General features: G+C 48.4%; 1 protein-coding gene across 1 annotated transcript; it reads right to left on the bottom strand.

Annotated features, from left to right (window-relative positions):
• Window positions 1-3,956: 3,956 nt before the first annotated feature.
• On the bottom strand, window positions 3,957-4,934 carry LOC121487071 (olfactory receptor 10AC1-like). Its single transcript, XM_041748521.1, has one exon. It carries the CDS (start codon window positions 4,932-4,934, stop codon window positions 3,957-3,959), a length of 978 nt encoding a protein of 325 aa, XP_041604455.1.
• Window positions 4,935-17,591: the final 12,657 nt, after the last annotated feature.

The raw sequence follows: 17,591 nt of genomic DNA, 5'->3' as shown, positions 1-17,591 counted from the left end.
TTGGAGTGTGCTTCCCCACCTGAGCACCTACCCGGCCAAGGCTCTTAGGTCCTGGCCAGGACAGGAGTGGCAACTCCGCCCAAGTGTGGGCTACGAAAGAGGGCCCTGTGTGCCCTTGAGGACAGAGACTCCCCTTCCCTGACAGCTGTGCTCACAGGTGGCACCGGGCCTCCTAGTCCTGCCTCATGCCACAGGGGCCTCTCGCTCAGGGGAAGACACAGCTCTCCCTGAAAAGTTAAATGCAGCCGGGGCCTGCAGTTCCTCTGTTGCTCTTCACCTTACTGCTGTCACACCTTGTCCTTTGACCCTGTGGGATATTGTGGACCTCACCCTAGCACGTGGTGGCACAGGATCTAGTGGCGTGATGCAAACAGTCCAAGTACCATCTACAAGGCCTGAGCGAGTTAGCAAGCTCCTTGTGGAAGGAAGAGCCCACAGAAGTGGCCCTGGACTTGTCAGCCTGCAGAGCACCAGTGCATCAGGGCTGAGGGCCCAGGGGTTCAGCCCATGACCTATCACCATCACGCTGGTGCAAGTCCACTCCCATCCTGGGGAGGCCGATTGGGACACCATGGAGAGGAAAGTGGCCATGGGGGACATCCACTGCAGATCTTTCCAGTAATAATCTGAAGGTCAGATCAGTGGGGAATAGAGAATCTGAAACTGAGAAACGATCTCATATTTGAAAGCTGCTAAGAGGGTAAATCTTAAAACTTCTCATCAGAAGGGGAAGAAATGTGGTAAAAGTGAGATGATGATGTTAACTGCACTTTGGTGATCATTTTACAATATATGCATCTATCAAATCATTGTGTTGTACACCTGAAACTAATGTCACATTACATGTCTATTATATCTCAATAAATAGATGAAAAAAGAACCCCAAACTTGAAACTACGTGTCTCCAGACTCGTGAAATATTCTAAAAGATTTTATTACAGCAGGAGGGGTTAGGAAAGTTGGCTGGATGCTGAGTTCATACTGCCCCAGAGATGTGGCCAGAGGCCCACTGTGTGCAACCGTTCACCAGGCCCTGGGGACCTAGGGCTACTACCCACAGATGCAGGGGCGCCCTGTCCCCTCCTTAGAAAGGTGACAAAGGCTCCCAATCCACCACACCTGCTTCTGCTTTCGCCTGAGGGAGGCCTGCAAGCTAGTCAAATGTAAACAGCTCCTTAGTTGTGGCTCCCACCCTAATCCCACCCTAATGATGCAGGTGCAGCCTGCATCATAGGATCCCTGGTGGACCCCTCCCCTCTGAGCCTACCCCCAACTCAGGAGATGAATTAGAGCAAAATCACAGCGCACAACCACAGAGGGCTACAGACGTCCAAGCACCGGGTGCCACAGACCCCTTAAAAATACAAGACCTTCTCATACCTGGAGGATTCGGGGGCGGGGAGGTTGGTGGCACATCTAGTGCCTTTCAGCCAGAATTTCCTGTGCACAAGAGGACATCCTGTTCTCCTTCTAGGACCCGCCTGAGGGAGGCACAGAGGTGGGAAAGCAGGTGGCATGGGAAGACAGAGGGACAAGAGACCCTGTCATGAGTCACCTGAGGCTGTTGATAACTCCATTCTTGAACCTCCATGTGGCCTACAGATTCCGTTCTCCCCAGGCTCCGAAACAGCCTCCATAGTTGTGCTATTTCTCCAGCCAACAGGCAGGGCTAGGTAGGCAGACTCTGCTTGCACTGGTTCTGCTTCTCAGACTTGGGAGTGTCTAAATGGAGTCTACAGGGAATGTTTTCAGGCAAAGTTCCCTCCCACAGAATCTGGGACTCTGACCCTGGTGCAATCAGGTCTACCAAGTTTTCTGTTACTATGCCAAGGTTCCAGGGCCTTGCATTGCTGCAGTTCCTCTGTTGCTTCCTCTGTTCCTCTGTTCATTCCTCTGTTCCAGGGCCTTGCATTGCTCAGTTCCTCTGTTGCAACAGAGGAAGCCTGCTGCTTCCAGGGCTCCTTGCATTGATTGCTAAGTTGGACCCGACAATCTGGGGTTAAGGTTTTCAGCCAGCTCTGACACTCTGAGGACAGATCCCAGAAGAGGACTCTGTCTTATAGATTCTTTTCCTTGGTTGGACTCAAGAGCTATGCCGTAGCCCATATGTGAAAGCCCCAGACAACCCAGGAGCTTTGCATATGGTTTACTTCTCCCATCAGATATTTATTAAGAACCTCCCAAGTTCATGGATCTCGAATTAGAAGAATAGGGTGTGAGATCTGGCTTTAAAGAGCTCAAACTATAGTTTTGTGGGGGGCCTGAGTAGGTGAAGTGAAGTGAAGGTGGTGCTGAAATTTTATTTTGGAGTCACAGTAGTTGTCACTGAGGGAAGGAAGGCATTTTCATAGGTGGAACAAGAGGAAAAGAGTGGGCACAGCAGGGGCATAAAGCATGAGCAAAGGCTTGCCTGACTTGGCGAACAGTTGAACCCAGCTATAGTTTATTTTACATACAACTAAGTGCAAAGATCTGAAGCCAGCATCTTCATGAAGATTTGAACACATGTATACCCGTGTCATTAGCAGCCAGGTCAGAATATAGAACTGCTCCAGTGCCTGATTTCCCAGTGCCTGGGCCAACCCAGACCCTTTCCCCAAGTCATATCAACCAGCACAGAGATTCTGTCATCCACCCTTATGTGCTGGGAGGCACTAGGTGTGTACTCTGTGTCTCATTCTTTATACTTGGTATTAGGTCTGTGTCTGCTAGCAGGAAGACTTCATTCTTTCTCATTGCCGTGTAGAATTCTGCTGCACAAATATGCCTCAAGTTGTTTGTGTCTTTTTTTTTTTTAAGACTTTCTTATTCATGAGAGACACACAGAGGGAGGCAGAGACATAGGCAGAGAGAGAAGCAGGCTCCTTGTGGGGAGTCTGATGCGGGACTCGATCCCAGGACCTGGGGTCATGCCTTGAGCCAAAGGCAGATGCTCAACCACTGAGCCACCCGGGTGCCCTTCTATTCTTTTTTTAAGATTTCATTTACTGGAGAGAGAGCACAAGCAGGAAGAGGGGAGGGCAGAGGGAGAAGTAAGCTCTCCACTGATCAGGGAGCCCAATATAGGGCTACATCCCAGGATCCCGGGATCACAACCTGAGCCAAAGGCAGACGTTTAACTGACTGAGCCATCCAGACGCCCCCCAACCTTTTTTTTTTTTTTTTTTTTTGAGAAAGAGAGAGAATGGGGAGGGGAAGGACAGGGTGAGGGGAGAGAGAAAGAATCTTAAGCAGACTCCATACCCAGTGTGGAGCCTGATGGGGGGCTTGATCTCACGACCCTGAGATCATGACCTGAGTCAAAATCAATAGTCAGACACTAAACTGACTGAGCCACCCAGGTAACCCCTCTTTTTAAAAAATACGCTCCACGCCCAGCATGGAGCCCAGCGTGGGGCTTGAACTCATGACACTGACATCATGACCTGAGCCGAGATCAACAGACACTTAAACAACTGAATCACCCAGGTGCCCCATCTTTGTGTCTATTCCATGTTCATGGACATTTGGATTGTTTTCAGTTTTGGTCTACTATAAACAACGCAGCCATCAACTTCTTGTGCAGTAGTACTCATTTCTCTTCCAAAGATACTGTGTAGCCAGAGTTTAGAGAAGTTGTTCTTAACCAGGGCTGATTTTGCCCCTTGGGTGATGTTTGGCAATCTCTGATGACATTTTTGATCACTGGGGGGGATCAGTGGTGCGCTGCTGGTATCTCCTGGGTGGAGACAGGGGCTGCTGAACATCCTACAGTGCACAGCCATCAACAGGAACTGTTGAGCTTGGAATGGTCATAGAAACCAAAGAATGAGGCTGTGGTCCGACTCTGGAGTCCTCTGGAGTCCTCGTAGGCTGTAATCGGGCATATGTCCCAGTTGGTGCCGCAGATGGCTCTGGAATGGTGAGGCTCCCCCTCAGTGAGGGAGACTTCAGGACAGACGCCACCTGGCATGGTGTTAGTTGCCATCAGCCTGGTGGACGGTCCCTGGCGTCCTGCCGCTGAGCACCCGCTGCAGGGCACCCTGCACATCGCGATTCCGCAGCGTGTAGATGGCCGGGTAGAGCAGTGGTGTGAGGTTGATGTAGATGAGAGAGACCAGCTTGTCCTCCTCCAGGGAGCGGCTGCTCAGGGGTCTGGCGTACATGGCCGTGGCGCAGCCGTAGTGCAGCACGGCCACCGTGAGATGCGACGCCACCGTGTTGAACGCCTTGCGGCGGCCCGCAGATCCCCCAACGCCCAGGATGACCACCAGCACCCTGGTATAGGAAAGCAGGATCAGGGCCAGAGGCAGCACCAGCAGCAGCAGGCAAGCTGCCAGCAGCACCCGCTCCTGCAGCTGCCGGTCCCCACAGGCCAGCAGCAGCACCGCCGGGAGGTCACAGAAGACGTGGTTCACTAGGCCCCCCTGGCAGAAGGGCAGCTGGAAGATGGCCGTGGTGAGCCCCAAGGCCAGGAGCGAGCCCCCGGCACAGCAGGAGGCCAGAAGGCCCCAGCAGAGCCCCGTGCTCATGAGCTGGGGGTAGTAGAGGGGGCGGCAGATGGCCAGGTAGCGGTCCAGGGCCATGGCGGCCAGCAGCAGGCACTCGGCGCCCCCCAGCGCCACGAAGAGGCCCATCTGCGCGGCGCACGTGGCGCGGGCCACGGCCAGGCCGGCGGGCGGCAGCAGGAAGCCGGCGAGCATGCGCGGAGTCAGCACCAGCGTGTAGGCCACCTCCACGGCGGACAGCGCTCCCAGGAAGAAGTACATGGGGGTGTGCAGGGCAGGCTCCGCCACAGCCAGGCCCAGGATGAGCAGGTTTCCCGCCAGCGTGGCCAGGTAGAGCGGCAGCAGGAAGGCGAAGAGCAGCAGCCGCAGCCCCTGGGGCCACCCGGAGAAACCCAGGATCACGAACTCGGCTGGGGCCGTCCAGTTGGACGCGGGCCAGGAGCTCATGTCGGGACCTGCGGGAGGACAGGCGTCCAGGCCAGAGAGGGGGCTCGCGGTGACGCTTCCCGAAAACACGGGGCCTCCACTCTCCGAGGCGCGGCCCGCTCCCCGGCACCAAGGACGCCAGCGCCTTCTGCGGGGCTTGCCACAGCCCGGTCAGCTCCAGGAATGTCCTCCAGGAATTCAGAGGTCTGGAGCCGCCCTCTGCTCTCCCCCGCCTCCATGCACCCACATGTCTTGTGCACACCTGTCCACCCAGCCCCAGCTCTGCCCAGCGTCCTTTTTTTTTTTTTTTTTTAAGATTTTATTTAACACAGAGAGAGTGCAAGCAAGGGGAGCAGCAGGCAGAGGGAGAGGGAGAAGCTCCCGCTGAGCAGGGAGCCCGGTGTGGGGCTCAATCCCAGGACCCTGGGACGTGACCTGAGCAGAAGGCAGAGGCCTAAGGGCTGAGCCCCAGGCGCTCCCAGCATCCCGAGCCGGCCCTCGGGGAGGAAGGTCAGGAATGGGCCTCACCTGAGTGGACAGTGGCCCGAGGGCTCAGAGTTCCAAAGGAACAGGCTCTTTCCTGAGTGGCCGGTTCGGGATATGGAGATGGTTGTTCCTGGGACAGAGCTCCCAGGTGAGGGGCCCGGGCAGCACCAGAGCGCCCCGCCCACAGAGGCCTGTCCCTGGGGAAATGGCACCCCCCCCCCTCGGTGGATAGGCCACGCGCCCTCCCCTCCTCACCGGCCCTGGCCACTGTCCTTCACTGTCCTTTGTTTGACTTACGTGTTCTAGCTCTCCCCCGAGCTGGACTCAGGACACCCCCATGGTAATCCTGGGCCCCTCGGTTCTGACTCCATCCCAGGGGAAGGTGTGCCCCTGCTCTATGTTACACAGCCTCCGTGAACAACAGCACCCACGCCCGCGGCCTAAGCTGCACCGGGCAGCCTGACCCCCCACAGGCCCCCCCCTTCTCTTAGGACAGCATTGCCGCCTGCACATCCTGCCAACACTTCCAACTCCATCTGTCCCTAAGTAATGAATCATTTCTCTGGGAAACTTCCTCAACCTTCTGTGATTGGAGCTAGCCTCGCGCCCAAGTCCAAAGTCAGAAGTCACGGTGGGGGCACCTGGGTGGCTCCGGCTGAGAAGCGGCTGCCTTCGCTCGGGTCATGATCTCAGGGTCCTGGGACCAGACCGAGCTGTGTCGGGCTCCCTGCTCAGCGGGAGTCTGCTTTTCCTTCTCCCTCTGCCCCGGACTGCGCTCTCTCTCTCAAATAAAATCTTAAAGAAAAAGAAGTCACTGTGGATGAACCCCCCTCCTGCACCCCACACCTCCGGGATCGCTTCCCTTTTCTCTCACCTCTCTGGGTTTCTCTCCCCCCAGAGATCACGGGGGACCCCAGCCGGCCCTACAGTCTGTCTCCAGCGCCACTAACCCCAGCAGACGCTCCAAACAACAGATGACAATTTTTCGCTTAACTCTCCCTTCCTTCTTTGCCGACGAGGTTTGGCCCCAAGTCCTTGGCCCAGCTCACACACTTATTCCACCCTTCGTCGTGTGACTTTGGGCTCCCACCCTGCTGCACCTTGGCACCACGGGGTTCTGGGTGGATGCGTGACTCGCATGTCCTGAGCAGACCTGTCCCTGCACGTGGTGAGGGGGGTGCTTCCTGGGATGCTCTGCAGTCCCCACATCACCTACAGACAAGAGCTGGGCTGAAGTCACAGGCTATGTCTGGGTGAGGACCCCTGCCCCCCAGGCAGCTTCGGTGTCATCCACTCATCCCACGGTTGACATGGCAACACCATGAAATTCGGTCTCCTCGAATTGAAGACATGAATCGTGTTTGTTGTTCACTGATTTAGCGAGGGAATTAATCCCCGTTTCTCAGCCAATATCTGCCTCCTGTGTCCCTATGATGTCCCTTCACGACAGACAGTTGTCCCCACCTTCTGCGGGTTCCTCCCCTAAAGTGCTCCTCAGCATTTGTCATTAGGGTTGCTGTCGACCTGAGAGGGAGTCCACGTTCCTGGTCATCTTCAAGGCCAGTGCCCCCCTCAGAATTACCGGGGGTCCTGTTCACTGGCCGCCCCACCATCAAAGGTGCTGCTTGCTATTCCCTTAATTTGCTCAACTAAGAGACACATTCTTCTCGTCTTTCTCTTCTTACACCTAATCCTTAAAACTGGACCCCTTGGAGGCCTTATGCAAGCTCACCTTACCTGAGGGGCCTCAACTGGCTAGACCGAGTTGCTGTCACACATGTCACCCCAAGGTGGGTGTCCATCAAAGCCCGTCCATCGCCCTCCTGGGCCCGTGCTGGTGCTGGTGTGCATACCCCACCGTCCTTGAACTGATCCTCCGTTTGACCAGGGCTCCCTCTCCTCCCGGAAGGCTGTTTGCTGGGGCCTCCAGCCCACGTCTACAGAGCCCACACCTACAGCCACCGCACCGTGGACTGTGAACCCCATCCTTGGCCATGGCTGGGTGATGGCGAGGGGGTCACAGTGTGTCAGCCTCTTTCCTCACCCATGAGATGAGAGTTGGACCCAGACAATCTTCAGTTTCTCAAAGTTCCAATATTGTAAGGTTTTACCAAAAGCTGTGTGTGTGGCAATGTTCATATGCCCAAGGTAAACCATTTTTTAAAGATGCTTTGATGTTTTAGGAGCCCATTCAAGGAGTCTGAAGGGCATTATCTTAATCTAGAACACTAGGTCAGCAAGGGAGGCGTTAGACTAGGCCTCCTGTTGTCAATTTATGGATCTTCGAAGAGCCTCAGGCCAGGATACATATCAAAACAGCTTTTCCTAGCCATCCTCTGTGTGTGTGTGTGTGTGTGTGTGTGTGTGTGTGTGTGTTCTTTCCCACGCATATGTGCAGTGTGTGCAGCATGGTGGGGTGCCTTCTGCATCACCCGCCCAGCCCTGGGGTGGCCTCAGATAACAGGGATGCCCAGGGTTGAGTGAGGAGCTGTGGTTTCCAGTTCGTCTGTGATGTTGGGGCCCAAGCCCCAACCTCCCTGTGGGACTGACTCCTCGTCTGTCCCCGTTGATGGGAGTCGCAGGCCCTGTGGCCCTGGGAGTGCCTCAGGAGGTGATGTTGTAGTTCCGCTCCCAGCAGGAGTCCATCCCTGTTTCTCTTGGAGTCACAATGGCTCAGTGGCACCTTGGGGTTCACACACACCTGTTCCGTCTCAGCTGCTTCACCAACCAGCACAGACAGCTAGAGTTTTAACCTCGTGCAACCCCAGCAGCCTCCTCAGCCCCACAGGACTGTAGTGAAGGTGGACACATGTAACGTCCAGAGGCACACAGCCCTCCCTGCACACAGGAACCGCTGGGGAACGGATCGCTGACACGCACCGAGTCCTGTCGTGTGCTTCCTGCTCCTTGTGTGTCACTCACATTCTGCCCTGGCCCAAGATCTCCAGAGAGACCAGGCAGCGAGTGGCAGAGAAGAGAGGGATGTGCAGAGGCCAGGGTGGCAGAGGCAGGTGGCAGACCAATGTCACCTGGCCTATGTGTCCTGATGCCAAGACCCCGAAGCCTTCAAGGGCCTTGGCTCTGTTCCTTTCCTTCAGACCCCCCACCCCCACCCACACTGCAGCTCTTCCTCCAAGGCCTCCTGGAAAGTTGTCCAGGGTCACTGACATCAATTCCAACTTCCCTTTGCTGGCAACAGCCCCCATTCCCAGACTCAGGGCCACCAGGCCCCAAATTGCAGCCTGAATTAAATCCTTGGCTCCTCAGCTGGATGGGCACCTTGCTCACCCTGCTGCCCCAGAGGAAATAGGTGTCTCAGCAGTGACACTGGGAGGGGAGAGATCTAGTCTGGCCTGAGCAGGTGACCCAAATCCTGAGTGGAAGAAGTGCAAGTTCTGGCCATCATGACATGGAGGCCTTGCTGGTTGCCCCATCTCCTGCCCGTGCCTTTCCCACAAGCCACATAGCAGCCTGGACGTGCCACTGTCTCAGGCTCCTCCCTGACCTTGCACACCTTCTCCCTATCAGAGTGCCCTTCCCCACCTGGAATGCTACTCACCCCTCACAGCCCAGATCAAACAGCGGTTCCTCTCTGGATGCAAATGATAAAACAGCAGTAGGCTGTAGGAGGACTTTGCAGAAAGTGGGGAACAGCCCGACCGCACCACACCATTTCCCCCTCTTCTCCCATGATCCCAGGGACGCTCGCAGTAAGAAAAGTTACTTAATAGGTTTCCCTGGGCCCACTTAGGGGTCTGGCTTCATCCAAAGCCCCAGGGTCTCGTTAGTGATCTTCGCCCCAGACCCAGCAGTGCCTGAGGAGCCCGGCGGTCTCAGAAGGCTGGGAGCTGAGGGATGAGTGGGGAGGACGACTTGGGAAATCTGAACTGGGGTGTCCTGCGAGACTCTGAAACTTCTGGGCCAAGGGGATGAAGGCCACCTCCCTGAAGAGCTGGAGCCCCCGCAGCGGGAGCTGGAGGTAAACTGGGATGGGGCAAGAGTAGCACAAAGCTCCCCGGAGAGCGAAGAGGAATGTGCCTGATTTCTCCACTTTTCCCCAAAGTTTGGACTAATGGGTGGCCAGCAGTCTGGAGATCTTGGAATGGGGCGACAGGTGGAGTGGATGGAGGAGGCACCTTCACCACCACCACCACTGAAAAATACCCCAAAGTGCCGAGCAACAAAACCGAACAACACAGACCTGTCGTGTTCTCACTGCCCATTTGTAGAGACAACAAAGACTTGGCAAAGTACACAAATTTGTATCCTGCTGTTCTCATTTAACATTGAATTATACATGTTTTCCATTTGCTACACAGTCTTCTTAACTATTCTAGGCATTAATTTTGTTAACTTTTTAAAATATGAAATATAAAAAATAAATAAATAAAATAAAATATGAAATACCTGGTTCAAAATTCAAAGGTTGTAAAAGAATGGTCTGCCCCAAGAACCCTGCCTCTAAACTCACCCAGAGGCAACAGCTTTTATCAGGTCCGTTCCTCCTTACAGAGATATTCTATGGGATAGGCACACGTGTGTGTTAATTTGCTACTTTCTAAAACTAAGATTTGTTTTAGAGAGAGAGCCCAAGTGAGGTGGGAGGGGGGTGAAGGAGCAGAGAGAGAGAGAATCTTCAAGCAGACTCCCTGCTGAGCGCAGAGCCCAAGGGGGGTTGGCTCAATCTCACGCCCCTGAGATCATGACCTGAGCTGAAACCAGAGATATTTAACTGACTGAGCCACGCAGGCACTACTAGATGTCACCACTTATTGAACAAGTCCCTGCTGAAGGATATTTAGATGATTTTTTTATCTTTGGCCGTTACAACCAATACTGTAATAAATATCCTTGTCTACATGGTATTTGGCATGTGCGCAATTAGGGTCAATCAGTGTGCGCATTTTTTAAAAAAGGGTATTTACTTGAGAGACAGAGCAGGAGCAGCGGGTAGGAACAGAGGGAGAAGGAGAAGCAGGCTCCCTGCTGAGCAGAGAGCTCAATGCAGGGCTCGAGCCTGGACCCCTAGATCGTGACCTGAGCTGAAGGCAGATGCTTAACCAACTGACCCACCCGGGCACCTCAGGTTTGTGCATTTTAAATTGTCTTATTTTGTTAGTTATTGACATGTTACTTTCTGTCCTTATTATAGCACTAACTGCTTCCATCTGGAATATATGAAAACACCTGCTCCTCCATATCTCCACCAACACAATGCTGTCACATTGTTTGTCATTGATTTGGCAGAAATGGGTGTCTCAGCATAATTTTAATTTATATTTCTTTGTGAGTGAGGTTGACCTTTTCCTATTTTAAAACACGTTTGTATTTTCTTGCACTATTCACTTATATTCTTTCCCATTTTTTCTATTTGCCTGTGGTTCCTAGCTTCTTATTGATTATAAGCCATGTTTAATATACATATTAAAGGAATTCAACTTTGCCTGTAGTAGAAATTATAAATCTCTTTCCTGGTTCGCTACGCATTTTCTGATGTTTATGGTGGGTTTCGCTGTGGAGAATGGTTTCATTTCACTGTAGTCAGATTCATCATATTTTCTTTTGTAGTTTCTGGGTTGCACATCATGCTCGAAACACTCTTAAAATAAAAATTATTTCTCCACCTTTTCTTCTCAAACATTTGTGGTTTGATTCTTTTTGAACAATTAAGAAAAAACAAAACAAAACAAAAATCACATGCTTAATTGATATGCAATTTACCCTGTAAAGATGTGGGGTAGGAATCCAATGTTTGTTTGTTTGTTTTACCACATATTAGTCATCATTTAAAACAAAAGCATAGGGGATCCCTGGGTGGCTCAGCGGTTTGGCGCCTGCCTTTGGCCCAGGGCGTGATCCTGGAGTCCGGGATCGAGTCCCGCATCGGGCTCCCAGCATGGAGCCTGCTTCTCCCTCCTCCTGTGCCTCTGCCTTCTCTATCATAAATAAATAAATATTTAAAAATAAAAAATAAATTAAAAAAGCATAATTGACATGATAAGACTTGCAGGAAACGACACAGAAAAATGGTACAACTGAATTTTCATGAAGTATAAAAACATTGCCAGGCTTCCAGAGACCCTCCTCACTTCCCATCCCACCATTGTCTTCCCTCTTCCCTAAGGGAAAGTAATATTATTTTTTTTAGCATCTTCATTAGTTTTGCTTGTTTTTGAATCCTAAAGTACATATTCTTTTGTGTCCGGTGTCAAAGAAAACGATTAAAGACATATAGTGAACTATCTGCATGTTTACTTGTATACAAACCATGGAGATCAAAACCATGGACTGAGTCTTAAATAACCAATAACAACAAAAAAAGGAAGACTTAAATTTAAAAAAGAGAGAGAGGGAAAGGAATAAGTAAATACTCCAGACAGTCTGAGAACAGTGAATCTTGTTTGAACATTTTGGAAGGGGCACCGATTAGCTACGAACTACCATGGGATCAGAATAGTCTGTCCTTAGTGGTCTGATGAATGGTATCAGAGAAAATGATTTCACTTGTTTGTAGATTCACCAGGAAATCCTGAGAGATCAGCTGTGGAGAATAACAAACTATCTTTCTGTAACATGCGATCTATAATAATAATAACAATTTACTTGGGGGACACCTGGGTGGCTTAGTGGTTGTGCATTTGCCTCTGGCTCAGAGCGTGATCCTGGGGTCCTGAGATCAAGTCCTGCATTGGGCTCCCCACAGGGAGCTGGCTTCTCCTTCTGCCCATGACTCTGCCTCTCTCTCTATGTGTCTTTCATGAATAAATAAATAAAATATTTTTTTAACTTACTTGGAATGCACAGAAGCAAGAAAATATGACCCATCATGAAGTGAAAAATCAATCGGAACCAATCCAGAAATGACACAGATGACAGATTGAGTGGGAGGGTTATCACAACCGTATTCCACATGCTCTGGAAGCTAGAAGAAAGATTGGTCATGCCAAGGACAAAGGTGGAGTGTACAGAAAGGGTGACCATCAACCATCTCGAGGAGAAAACAGCCATGTCCAAATGAAAAAATAACACCATGTGGACAATGCAGGAGAGATTAGTGAACTGGAAGACATTGCAATGGAAACCATCCAAAATTAAATACAGACAGGAAAAAAAAAAAAGAATCAGCAAGCTGTGGGACAAGTCAAGCAATGTTATAAATGTATAAATGGAATCTGAAAAGGAGGATGCAGAAAAATATTTGAAGAAATAATGATCCCCAAACTCCCAATTTTAATGAAAACCAAATCCATATATCCAAGAAGCTCCACAAACTCTAAACACAAGAAACTGAAGAAAACAGTGAAACAGCTTAAAATCAGTGGCAAAAAGAAAGTATAAAAAATCTAAACAAAAAAGGCGCATTCTATACAGAGGAGTAAATGTAGGAGTGATCACCAGCTTCCTGTCAGCAAGCCTGAAGACAGTAGAAGAAGAGCTTTAAAGGACTAAAAAGGAAAAAAAGACTGGATCCAGTGAAAATATCTTTCGAGAAAGGAGACATTTAAAAATCTCTGGATGAAAATAAATAAACAAATAAATAAAATAAAAATCTCTGGGTATACAAAAGCTAAAAGAAATCAAGCAGTGAATCTTCTACAATGCACAGCAACCGATGCTGACAAAACTACCTATTGACCAGAAAAAGACCTCATTTGATGAATGTACAAAGCTTGTGAAAATATAAGGTATTTAGAGTCTGTGGTTATTAATTGCCTCTTTATCAGCAGGTGCTTTTTGAAAGCTAACTGTGAGCTTCATTTGCTCTTCTGAATTTGATCTTTGAAGGTATTCTCACCTGTAGTTGCTTCTTGAGGGCCATCAGGACTAATTCTTAAATCCTTTCAAACCTGGCATTGGCTTCTCAAATAGATGAACGACCTGTGAGGTATTAGTAATAGCTGTCAACTCACTGAGACAAGGAAAACCACTCAAAGTCACTTGCCTGGTTTTGAAATTGACTATTGATGTTGCTCTCAATGTCCTTGACTCTTTTCACCAAAAATAATTGAATAATTTGTCCAGTGGATCTGAATTGCTGGATCTATTGACATAAAATTGTTCACATATTTAAGTATCTGTAGGATCTCTGGTTTGGTTGTCTCTGTCTCTGGACAGTGATCAATTGTGCTTCTCTCTTTTCCTAATTAATCTAGGCTATTTTTTTAAAATTTTTTTTATTTATTTATGATAGTCACAGAGAGAGAGAGAGAGAGAGAGAGGCAGAGACACAGGCAGAGGGAGAAGCAGGCTCCATGCACCGGGAGCCTGACGTGGGATTCGATCCCGGGTCCCAGGATCGCGCCCTGGGCCAAAGGCAGGCGCCAAACTGCTGCGCCACCCAGGGATCCCTATCTAGGCTATTTTTATTGATCTTCTCAAAGGATCAAATTTTAATTTCATCAACTTTCTCTACTATTTTTTCTCTATTATATTTTCTATTTATTGATTTTTTTCTTCCTTCTGGTGAATCTGAGCTGCTTTTTCTAGTACAATAAGATGGAAGCTGGCACCATTAGCTTTAGACCTTTGTTCTTTCCCACCATAGACTTTTATTGCTATTCCCCTCTAGACACTGTTTTAACCACATCCCACAAAATTTCGTACATGGTTTCTTAAACCTTTTTCATTCAATTAAAAATACTTATTTCCTTTTTAATTTCTTCTTTGACCAGTTTTTCCAGATATTTCAGGGCTCTGTTGTTAGATGTACATACGTTTATAATTGTATACATCCCTGCGGGATCAGTTCTTTTATCATTATAAAATATTCTTCATCTCTAGTAACTTTTTTTTTGTCACAAAGCCTATTTTGTCTGCTATTGGTCTAGTCACTCCACTTATTTTTTTTTAAGATTTATTTTTTATTTACTTATGATAGACACACAACAGAGAGAGAGGTAGAGACACAGGCAGAGGGAGAAGCAGGCTCCATGCCAGAAGCCCAACGCGGAACTCAATCCCAGGACCCTGGGATCATGTCCTGAGCCAAAGGCAGACACTCAAACACTGAGCAACCCAGGCATCCCTATATTTTATTTTTTATTAAATTATAATTAACATATAGTTTTATATTAGTTTTAGGTATATAATACAATGATTCAACAATTCTTTTTTTTAATGTTTTTTTATTTATTTATGATAGTCACACACAGAGACAGAGAGAGAGAGAGGCAGAGACATAGGTAGAGGGAGAAGCAGGCTCCATGCACTGGGAGCCCAACGTGGGATTCGATCCCGGGTCTCCAGGATCGCGCCCTGGGCCAAAGGCAGGCGCCAAACCGCTGCACCACCCAGGGATCCCTGATTCAACAATTCTATATATTATTCAGAGCTCAGGATAAATATACTCTTAATCCTCTTTATCTATTTCACCCACCCTCCTAACGCTTTCCCTCCAGCAACCACCAGTTTGTTTTCTGTATTTAAGAGTCTGGTTTTTGCTTGTCTTTTATCTTTGCTTGTTTGTTCATTTCTTGATTCTACATATGAGTGAAATCAGATGGTATATGTCTTCCTCTGACTTATTTTACTTAGCATTATATCCTTTATCCTTTAAGTCCCTCCATGTTGTCAGATTCAAGATCCATGAATTTTGCCATTGCAAAATCCATGAAATCTTTCCATCTGCAATCTTGTCATTTATAAGATTTCATCTTCTTTTATCCATCTATCTATGGATGGACACTGGTTATTTCCATTTCTTGGCTCTTGAAAATAATGCTGCAAAAAACAAAAGTGTGCATATATCTTTTTGAATTAGTGTTTTCATATTCTTTGGGTAAATACCCAGTAGTGGAATTACTGGATCATGTGGTATTTCTTTTTTAAAAAATTATATTCAATTAATTAACATGTAATGTATTATTGGTTTTAGAGATAGAAAGGTCAGTGATTCGTTGGTCTTATAAAATGCCCAGTGCTCATTACATCCCATGCTCTCCTGAATGCCCGTCACCCAGTTACCCTGTACTCCCACCACCCTCCCCTCCAGTGACCCTGTTTATTTCCTATGATTAAGAGTCTCTTATGGTATGTCTCCCTCGATGATTTCATCTTGTTTTATTTTTTCTTCTCTTTTATTTTTTCTTCTCTTTCTTTATGATCCTTTCTTTTGTTTCTTTTTTTTAAAGGATGTTATTTACTTATTCATGAGAGACACAGAGAGAGAGAGGCAAAGACACAGGCAGAGGGAGAAGCAGGCTCCATGCAGGGAGCCCGACGTGGGACTCGATCCCGGGTCTCCAGTATCACACCCCAGGCTGAAGGCGGTGCCAAACGGCTGAGCCACCCGGGCTGCCCCTCTCTCTTTTAGTTCTTAAATTCCACTTATGAGTCAGATCATATAATTGTCTTTCTCTGATCTTAATGGCAAGATTTCATTTTTTATGGCTGCATAGTATTCCATTATAAGGAATTCCATTCCATAAAATATATACCACATCCTCTTTATCCATTCATCTGTTGATGGACATCTGGGCTCTTTTTGTTCTTTCTTTTTTTTTTTTTCATCTGGGCTCTTTCCATAGTTTGGCTCTTATGGACATTGCTGCTATGAACATTGGGGTGCAGATGCCCCTTTGGATCACTACATTTGTATCTTTGGGGTAAATACCCAGTAGTGCAATTGCTGGATCATAGAGTAGCTCTATTTGCAACTTTTAAAAAAATTTTTATTTATTTATGATAGTCACAGAGAGAGAGAGAGAGAGAGAGAGGCAGAGACACAGGCAGAGGGAGAAGCAGGCTCCATGCACTGGGAGCCCGACGTGAGACTCGATCCTGGGTCTCCAGGATCGCGCCCTGGGCCAAAGGCAGGCGCCAAACCACTGCGCCACCCAGGGATCCCCTATTTGCAACTTTTTGAGGAACCTCCATACAGTTTTCCAGAGTGGCTGCACCAGCTTACATTGCCACCAACTGTGTATGAGGGTTTCCCTGTCTCTGCATCCTCACCAACGTCTATCATTTCCTGACTTGTCAATTTTAGCCACTCTGACTTGTGTGAGGTGGTATCTCACTGTGGTTTTAATTTGTATTTCCCTGATGCTGAGTGATGTGGAACATTTTTTTTCATGTGTCTGTTGGCCATTTGTATCTCTTTGGAGAAATATCTGTTCATGTCTTCTACCCATTTCCTGAGATGAATTATTTGTTCTTTGGGTGTTTTGGTTTTTTTTTAAAGATTTTAAATTTATTTATTAGGGGGGAGAGAGAGAGACAGACAGAGAGAGAAAGAGAGAGAAAGAGAGAGAGAGAGAGAGAGAGAGAGAGAGGCAGAGACACAAGCAGAGGGAGAAGCAGGCTCCATGCAGGGAGCCCGAAGTGGGTCTCAATCCCGAGTCTCCAGGATCACACCCTGGGCAGAAGGCGGCGCTAAACCGCTAAGCCGCTAAGCCACCGGGCTGCCCTGTTCTTTGGGTGTTAAGTTTGATAAGCTCTTTATAGATTTTGGATACTAGCCCTTTATCTGATATGTCATTTGCAAATATCTTCTCCCATTGCGTTGGTTATCTTTTGGTTTTGCTATTTCCTTTTTTTAAATAAAGATTTTATTTATTTATTCATGAGAGATACAGAGAGAGGCAGAGACACAGGCAGACAGACAGGCAGAGAGAGAGAAGCAGGCTCCATGCAGGGAGCCTAACGTGGGACTCGATCCCAGGTCTCCAGGATCACACCCTGGGCTGAAGGCAGGCACCAAACCGCTGAGCCACCCGGGCATCCCTTGACTGTTTCCTTTGCTGTGCAAAAGCTTTTTGTATTCACGAAGTCCCTATAGTTCATTTTTGCCTTTGTTTCCTTTGCCTTTGGAAACATATCTAGTAAGAATTGCTGCAGCCAAGGTCACAAAGGTTGCTGCCTGTGTTCTCTAGGATTTTGATGGATTCCTGTCTCACATTTAGGTCTTTCATCCATTTTGAGTCTATTTTTTGTGTATGGTGTGAGGAAATGGTCCACTTTCATTCTTCTACATGTGGCTGTCCCATTTTCCCATTTGTTGAAGAGAGTGGTATTTATATTTTTAATTTTTTGAGGAATCTTCATACTGTTTTCCACAGTAGTTGCATCAATTTGCATTCCCAACAATAGTACACAGGGGTTGCTTTTTCTCCACACCCTCACCAACACTTGTTATTTCTTGTGTTCTGATTTAACATCTTAATTTAAAACAACTTAGCTTGGTTTAATATG

Source organism: Vulpes lagopus, chromosome 3 (genome assembly GCF_018345385.1).
Source record: "Vulpes lagopus strain Blue_001 chromosome 3, ASM1834538v1, whole genome shotgun sequence".
Classification (NCBI taxonomy): domain Eukaryota; kingdom Metazoa; phylum Chordata; class Mammalia; order Carnivora; family Canidae; genus Vulpes; species Vulpes lagopus.
The sequence above is the reverse complement of the archived record's forward strand: the minus strand, read 5'-3'. Positions and strand labels throughout refer to the sequence as shown.

Excerpts from the sequence above, each read along its gene's own strand:
- LOC121487071 (XM_041748521.1), bottom strand. The coding sequence starts at position 4,934 with ATGAGCTCCTGGCCCGCGTCCAACTGGACGGCCCCAGCCGAGTTCGTG.